Source organism: Cervus canadensis, chromosome 26 (assembly GCF_019320065.1).
Source record: "Cervus canadensis isolate Bull #8, Minnesota chromosome 26, ASM1932006v1, whole genome shotgun sequence".
NCBI classification, from domain to species: domain Eukaryota; kingdom Metazoa; phylum Chordata; class Mammalia; order Artiodactyla; family Cervidae; genus Cervus; species Cervus canadensis.
In genome coordinates this window covers 37,982,425-37,990,860 of record NC_057411.1, presented here as the reverse complement: position 1 = coordinate 37,990,860, position 8,436 = coordinate 37,982,425, and the positions used below count along the sequence as shown (strand labels likewise).

The 8,436-nt window shown below is 41.6% G+C and overlaps 1 protein-coding gene across 10 annotated transcripts in view; it reads right to left on the bottom strand.

The window, feature by feature from the left end:
- Nucleotides 1-6,553: 6,553 nt before the first annotated feature.
- Nucleotides 6,554-8,436, bottom strand: part of PTPN13 (protein tyrosine phosphatase non-receptor type 13) — a 209,870-nt gene continuing 207,987 nt past the window's right edge. For all 10 annotated transcript variants that reach the window (XM_043448301.1, XM_043448303.1, XM_043448309.1 and 7 more), the window contains one exon: nucleotides 6,554-7,224. In XM_043448301.1, coding sequence (XP_043304236.1) covers nucleotides 7,129-7,224 — 96 coding nt within the window. In that variant the 3' untranslated portion in view covers nucleotides 6,554-7,128. The remainder of the gene's footprint in view (nucleotides 7,225-8,436) is intronic.

The window sequence follows — 8,436 nt, the reverse complement described above, 5'->3', positions numbered from 1 at the left end:
TGAGTTTGAAAGGATCCACAAGATAGGGATTAAATCATTTGTCTACATAGGCACCTAACAGAAAATGGTAAATTCCCATGTTCCATTCTCAAAGTATTAACTGCATGATAAGTGTTTACCCCCATCAGGACAGGTCTGGTGACAAGTACACCAAAAGCCATCCTTTAAGACAGAAACAACACAAATCAAGGTAAGGGTTTGAAAGTAGTCACACTGGACGATTGCCATCTTCAGAGATGGTATGTAAACGTGTTATTGAGAGGAAACAGAAATAGTCAAGTTGAGACTTCCCCGGTGGTCCAGCGGCTAAGACTGTGCTCCCAATGCAGGAGGCTGGGGGTTTGATCTCTGGTCAGGGAACTACATTCCACATACTGCAGCTAAGAGCTTGCACGTGGCAACTGAAAGATCCTGCATGCTACAACTAAGACTCGACACAGCCAAATAAATAAATAAGAAAAAAAAAAGGTTGTCTAAGAGGTCAGGCATTATCTTTAAAAAGAATGTAAACAAAAGCTCTAACTGAATAAATTATATTCTAACTGATCTAAATAATCACGTGTTCATAAAAGCAGGGCCTCTATGAAGTTCAGAAGTGGGGGAGTGCAGAGAAATGTTAAGCAGAATGAGTCAGCTCTGTGTCTGGAAAAGACCCAGGTGGGCAGTTGAGACAGCAGAGTGTAGCGGAAAGAACATGGGCTTTACCAGGGCTATTTGTTGTAATACACTTGAAGAGCTAGAATGGGTTGTCGTCAGGCAGTCCTAGAATTGAATCCCAGCAGTTATTTGGACAATCTTGAGCAAGGTTCAGTCTCCTTTCTTAAAAAGGATGTTATCCTGCCCACCAGTGGGTTGGAATCACCCCTGGGTGATCCCCAGGTTGGGACCCCCTGGGTTCTGCAGTGGGCTGCCCTGAGACTCTGACCAGTCCACCAGTGGGTTGGCACTGGCTGACCTCCTTTGGCTGTGCAGTCAACTACACTGGGACCCAGTGGTGCCCACCAGTGGGCCTGAAGCCACTGCACTAGGCAGGGCCTGGCAGGAACAGGGCCAGGACTAGCCTTGCCCAACAATGTGCCCACTGTAGTCAGCCCTGCCATTAAAAAAAAAAAGGGCCCATGCAGCCAACATAAGGTGAATGCCTAGAGCATATAGCTCTGGTGACCAGAGGGAGTGAGTGAGTGCTGAGGCCCATCATGTGTCTCCTACATAAGGCACTTTTCTAAGATTGGGAAACATAACCTACCTACCTAATGCAAATGAGAGAATTAAGTCAATGAAAAGACAGAGGAATAAGTTCCAAATGAGGAACAAGACCAAAATCTCAGAAAAACTAAGTGGAGATAAGCAATTTACCCAACAGAGTTTAAGGTAATGATCATAAAGATGCAAAACAAATTCAAGAGAAAAATGGATGGGGACTTCCCTGGTGGTCCAGCGGCTAAGATGCCATACTCTGTTCCCAATGCAGGGGGCCCGGGTTCAATCCCTGGTCAGAGAACTGGATCCCACATGCTGTCACTAAAGGTTTCACATGCCTCAATGAATATCAAAGACCCCACATACTGAGACTAAGACCCGGCACAGCCAAATAAATAAATATTAAAAAAAAAAAGAAAAATGGATGAACACGGTGAGAAGTTTAACAGAGAGCTAGAAAATATAAAGAACCAAACAGAGCTGAAGACTACAATAAAAGAAATAAACATATACACTAGAAGGAATCAACAGTAGATTAGATGATATGGAGGAATGGATCAGTGAACTAGAAGACAGCAGAGGAATTCACTCAAGCTGAAAAAAACAAAAATCAGTACATTCAGGTCCAGGAATCACAGAGTCCCAAACAAGATAAACCTACTAAAGAGAATCACATTAAGACACACTGTAATTAAAATGGCAAAAATTAAAAATAAAGTGAGAATTTAAAAGAAGCAAGGGAAAAGCAACTAGTTATGTACAAGGAAATTCCCATAAGATTATCAGCTGACTTTTTAGTGGGTTGCAGGCCAGACGGGAGTAGCATGATATATTCAAAGTGACGGAAAAAAATGTACACCAATACCCTACCCAACAAGGCTATCATTCGGGTTTGAAGGAGAGAGAGAATTTTACAGAGAAGCAAAAGCTAACAGAGTTCGGCACAACTAAATCAACTGTATAAGAAATGTTAAAGAGATGTCTCTGGAAAAGAAAAGGCCAACAGTAGAAGTATGAAAATTGTGAAAGAAGTCTCATTGGTAAAGGCAAATATACATAAAGGTAGTAGATCAAAGTTTAAGTTTGAAAAACTTAAAAAGATCAAGTTTAGTTATAAAGCTAGTAGGAAAGGTAAAAGACAGAAGTAGTAAAATCATCTATATCTAAAATAATTGGTTAAGGACAGACAAAACAAAAAGATGTAAAATATGTCAAACACATGAAATGTGGGGAGAGGGAACAAAAATGCAGGGTTGTTACAAATGCACTTGAACTTAAGAAATCAACTTAAATATACACACACAAAAGAGAAAGGAGTCCAAACATAACACTAAAGATAATCATCAAATCATAAGGGAGGAAAGCAAAAGATGAAGGAACAGGACTTCCCTGGTGGGAATACCTCAGTGCTTAAGACTCCACACTTTCATCGCAGGGGGACATGTTCAATGCCTGACTGGGGAACTAGGATTCCACATTTGCACAGTAAAAACACAGTAAAAAGCACAGTAAAAGCAAACAAACAAACAAACAAAAAAACAAAATAGAGCTTCAAAACAACCAGGAAACAATGAACAAAATGCCAATAAATATATACCTATTACTAATTACCACGAAGTGACTAAATGGATTAAAAAAAAAAAAAAGACACATATATGCTACCTACAAGAAACTCACTTCAGATCTAAAGACATACACAGACTGAAAGTGAGGCGTGGAAAACAACAGAAAGCTGGGGCACCAGTACTTAAATCAAACAGGATAGACTTTAAAACAAAGATTGTAACAAGAGAAGGACATTACATAATGATTACATAAGATATCAATCCAACATAAAGATATAACAATTGTAAATATATATGCACCCAACATAGTGGCAGAAAGTGAAGAGGAATGAAGAGCCTCTTGAGTGAGGAGAGTGAAAAAGCTGGCTTAAAACTCAACATTCTAAAACTAAGATCATGGTATCTGGCCCCATCATTTCATGGCAAAGAGAAGGGGAAAAAATGGAAACAGTAACAGATCTTATTTTCTTGGGCTCCAAAATTACTGCAGACAGTGACTGCAGCCATAAAATTAAAAGACGCTTGCTCCTTGGAAGAAAAGCTATGACAAACCTAGACAGCATATTAAAAAGAAGAGACATTACTTTGCTGACAAAGGTCCGTCTAGTCAAAGTTATGGTTTTCCCAGTAGTCATGTACGGATGTGAGAGTTGGACCATAAAGAAGGGTGAGTGCCAGAGAACTGACGCTTTCAAATTGTGGTGCTGGAGAAGACTCTTCAGAGTCCCTTGGACTGCAAGGAAATCAAGCCAGACATCCTAAAGTAGATCAACCCTGAATATTCACTGGAAGGACTGATGCTGAAGCCGAAGCTTCAATACTTTGGCCTCCTGATGTGAACAGCTGACTCTGGAAAAGACCCTGATGCTGGGGAAGACTGAAGGCAGGAGGAGAAAGGGAGGCAGAGGATAAGATGGTTAGATAGCATCACCAACTCAATGGACATGAACCTGAGCAAACTCCGGGAGATAGTGAAGGACAGGGAATCTGGATAGGCATGCTGCACTTCACGGGGTCACAAAGAGTCAGACACGACTTAGTGACTGAACAACAACAACAACAAATAAGACCTGAAATCATAAAGCTTCTAGAAGAAAACATAGGTGGTATGTTTTTTGACACTGGTCTTAGCAATAATGTTTTGGATATGTCTCCTCAGGAAAGGGAAACAAAACCAAAAATACACAAATGGGACTACATCTGACATCATCACACTGTAGAATCAATCCCGGCAACTGTCTACTTCTGAACTTGTTTTCTTAAAGAAAAAAATCTCTAAATTGTGTAAGCCTGTTGATTTAGTTTTTGGTTTGTTGCAGTCAAGTGCAACTCCAAATTGATATATTAAAATTTAAATTGACTTTAAAATATTATGCAGGTCAATGCATAATTTGTTACATTTATCTCGACCATAACAAAGTACCTTGAATTATATAAAATGGGGCTACATTCTTTCACTATCAAGATATCTGACTGAAGGGAAGCTTTTGTAAGTTGTTAATTTCTTGGATGTATTGCATTGCATTTAGATAACTAGATATTTTAAAACCAAGAGATCTAACAGGCAACCTGGAACCACAGATGTGAACACCTGTCCTTTTCTCAATAACCATTTCTCTCCTTTTTATCGTAATACAGAAATAGTTCTACTAATACATATAACAAACTTGGGGACAAAAATGATACATCCAATCTTATAGTGCTCAGGACCATACTAAGATATACTTTGTAGAATATGCAACTTTAGTTCAGTTTTATAGATTCCATCACTACTTGTGCTTCTCCTTTTGTGTAGTTGTCCTGTCACTGGGATCAGCTGCTCAGCCAACTCATTTCGCAGCTTCTTTGTGCTCAGGGATGCTGTTTGACCAGTTCTTGCTGATAGAATGAGTGGCAGAAATGTGCTTTGCTTCCAGGCTGCCCAGCTCAAAAGATCCCCCATAGGCGTCCCTCCATAGCCTTTCCCCCTTTGCTGGCTGGGGGTATGGAGATGATTCTCACGATGACCTTGGAAACTCTGTGTTGATTACAGAAACTCCATCAGCCTGGGCTCCTACCAACTGGAGGGAGGAAAGGTAGTCTGCCGAGCTCTTCGCCTACCCAGAACTCTTAGATAAACTTCGGTTGTGTCTGAGCCATTCTGTTTGGGTGTATGTGTTCTGGTACTTAGCTATCTAACGTGTGTTAGGAGCCGCGTTGTAGTTATTCATTCGTTTGCTGAGTGCTTCCACGTGCCGCCCTGGCTTTGTGGCCTCAGCATGCTTTCTAAAGTGAAACTCACATTTTCTTCCCCCAGTTTGCATTTCCTAGCTACGTTCTTTCCAGAAAAAGCATCCTTCTCCAGCTTTCCCCCGCCCATCTCTGTGAACTTCGGATGGGAGCTAATCACCTCCAGCTGTCCTGGCTCCCGGACCCTGCTGGCCTCCTTTCCTGTGCTTATTATGACCGGAAAACAAGGTCTCATGATTCCAGCCCACTCAGGAGTTTCCAAATAGCTTTTAAAGCAACAGAAACCCCCCCACCCCCCGACTCCAAATCTTTTACTACGACCCAGTCTGTAGAAACTGTTCTGATGGAAGTGGGAATGATGGTGATGAAGTATGCTTCTCTTGCTAGATTCAGAGCTACTTCCAAAAAGTGAAAGTGAGCTGAAAGTGTTCACTTTCAGGACTCTTCGTGACCCCATGGACTGCAGCCCACCAGGCTCCACTGTCCATGGGATTCTCCAGGGACGAATACTGGAACGGGTTGCATTCCCTTCTCCAGGGGATCTTCCTGACCCAGGGCTTGAACCTGGATCTCCTGCATTGCAGGCAGACTCTTTACCTTCTGAGTCACCAGGGTAGTCCTGCCACTTGTGAGGTAGGACTCAAACCTGCTGCCTGGTGAGGACTCAGCCATATCCCTGTGGACTTTCGTGCATTTCCTGATGTTGTCTTCTGCCTTTAAATAGCCTCAGCTCTTCAGGAGTAGTTCCCAGTAGATCTTGGGTAAGATCAGACATTCCAGTTAATTAGCTCAGAATCGGTCAATCCTATGAAGAGGAACCAAACAGTTTCCAGGGTCTTGGGATGCTGTCACTCATGGCAGAGTGGAGGAATGCTGTCAGAACTAGGAGTTAGTGGAACACGTTCGGTAGCGAGAATCGGAAGTGGGTCCTTCAAAGCCGATCTCTTCCCTTTGTGCAGCATGCTAAGTCGCTTCAGTCATGTCTGACTCTTTGCGACCCTATGGACTATAGCCTGCCAGGCTTCTCTGTCCACGGGATTCTTCAGGCAGGAATACTGGAGTGGGTTGCTATGCCGTCCCTCCGGGGGGATCTTCCCCACTCAGGGGTCAAACCCAAGTCTCTTACGTCTCCTGCAATGGCAGGCAGGTTCTTTTCCACTAGCGCCGCCTGGGAAGCTGCTTCCTTCAGGCAGAATCAATATCAACCTCCCAGGAAGCATGATACTGTTTTCTTTCATTACCCCTTGTCAGCAAAATATTCTGAGTTTTGCAACAACTAGGACTTGAAAATTCTGATTCAGGTATCAGTTAGGCTTATGGGGAGGAGGCAGGAAGGGAGACTGAATTTCTTAGCCACTTTTAGTCAGTACCTGACTCTCACATCAGAAGCCTGCAGAAGATCTCCAGGGGTTCCAACAATAATCCCAGTCTCTGTGGTTGGCATGACTGGGACCAAATGGGGAGATGGGAAGTTGGAGTCCAGAAGTTCTTGCCTTCACAGGGTCCTAGATGTTGTTAAAAAACAGCACACTGAAAATGTTAGACTTGTTTGCACACACTTTTGGCTTGTTCATGTTTTAAGGTGTATTTTTATTTACAAAGTGAGCTGATGTATAACATGATGCAGTTACAAACATATTTGGTATCTCTATATTCATGGAAAAGTATATAAATATATTACAGGAAGTTCTAGATAGTAAACATTAGAAATTGATACAGTAAACGTTTGCTACCTTTTTTTCTATGCCAATATTACTGTCATTTAAAGCTTAAATACTGGCTTCAAGTATCCCCTATAAAATAGCTCTAGTTTTTAAAAAAATACTGGAAAATAATTTTGCTATAAACAAGATTGGTGCATGAAAAATAGACTCGATATGTCTATAATCAAATGCTGCCTTAATCATCCCTAAGATCTGCATTATTTAGTTAGTGTTAAAAAAATCTCTGATACTTATCACAGGTTGAAGCAGCTGTAAAAATACAGCATGTCACCATTATTTACTGTTATTAAGAACACCCCTCTAAGGTAGAGGAGAATAAGCATAATGAGGTTTTATGGACTTGCTGTCCTGTGACCTTTAAGTAGAGAGCAAAGAAATGGACAGACATCTAGAAGGCTGTTCTTCTCATGTCATTTCAGAGGCTGGGGCTGCTCTTTTTGCTCTTCTTCAGCTTGAAGACGTGTCAGGACATAAAGGATGACTTGATAGCAGAAAATATATTGATCCTAGAGCCAAAAAAAAAAAAAAAGAGAAGGAGAGCAGACTTTAGCTAAATAGTCTGAATATATGATATATAGCTTCACCACTGTTGGAAGCGATGTTTGAGTAATTTTGAAAATATGGAAAAGCTGTGTCATAAGGTTGAAAGTAAAAGCAGGATACAGAATTGTGCAGTGTCATGAAAATGCCAAGGAACAGAAACCCGACTGACAAAATGTGGAAGGAAGAAGCCTGGGGGGCGGGTTGGGTGAGTGCTAACTGACGTTGTCTCTGATGGGTGGGCCACCTCTATTTTTTGTGCTTTGGTGATACTTGCGGTCCTCTGGTTTCTAACCCTGCACCCTCCTTCCCAGCAGCAGCCGGAGTGGTCCTTTAAGATGGGAGTTAGCTCACATCATTCCATACTGACAATCCGGTGATGCCTCCATCTCACTCAGACGGAAGCCCCAAGCTCTGGCCCCATCACCTCCTCTCACACCTCCCCCTCCTGCTCCCTCTGCCTCAGCCACACGGGTTGTGACTACTCTTGAACACAGAAGACACGCTCTGGAAGGTGATTCTGTCTGCCTGCAAGGTTTTTTCTCCCAGACATCCACATGACCGCCTGCTTCACGTCCTTCACATCTTTGCTCAAGGAGTTACATCCTCAGTGGTACCACTCGATGTAAAATATCACCCAGCCTGCCATGACTCATCCTCTACTCCACCCTTTTTCCTTCTAAAGCACTTATCACTTTCAAAGATCTTATATCATAACTTATATCTTAACTGAGTACAGTTAATGGATTTATTATCTGCCTTGTTCATCACCATCCACTAGAAGATCTTTTATTCTGGCAGAAGATCTTTGTTATTCATCTTATTCACTGACATGCTCCAAGCACTTAGAAGAGTGCCTGGCATATAGTAGGCACTTAATAAATATCTGCTGAACAATTGAAGTTCCTGTATCTAAAGATGAATTTTTTTAATATGTTTTCTTTACCTAAAAAAATTGGCTATGAATCAGCTTAATATTTAGAAGACCTAATTTGAATTTAAAAGGTATATGAAAGGAAAGGTGGCAAGTTTTAATTTTAAAAATAGCAAACTTTTGTATTCTTTGGGAGGTAGAGAAATATAAATTAATAGATATATGAACACAGCTTCCACACCAGACAAAAAAAAAAAGAGGAAAAAGAGAGAGAGGAAGAGAAGACCAGATGTATAGTGTGAAT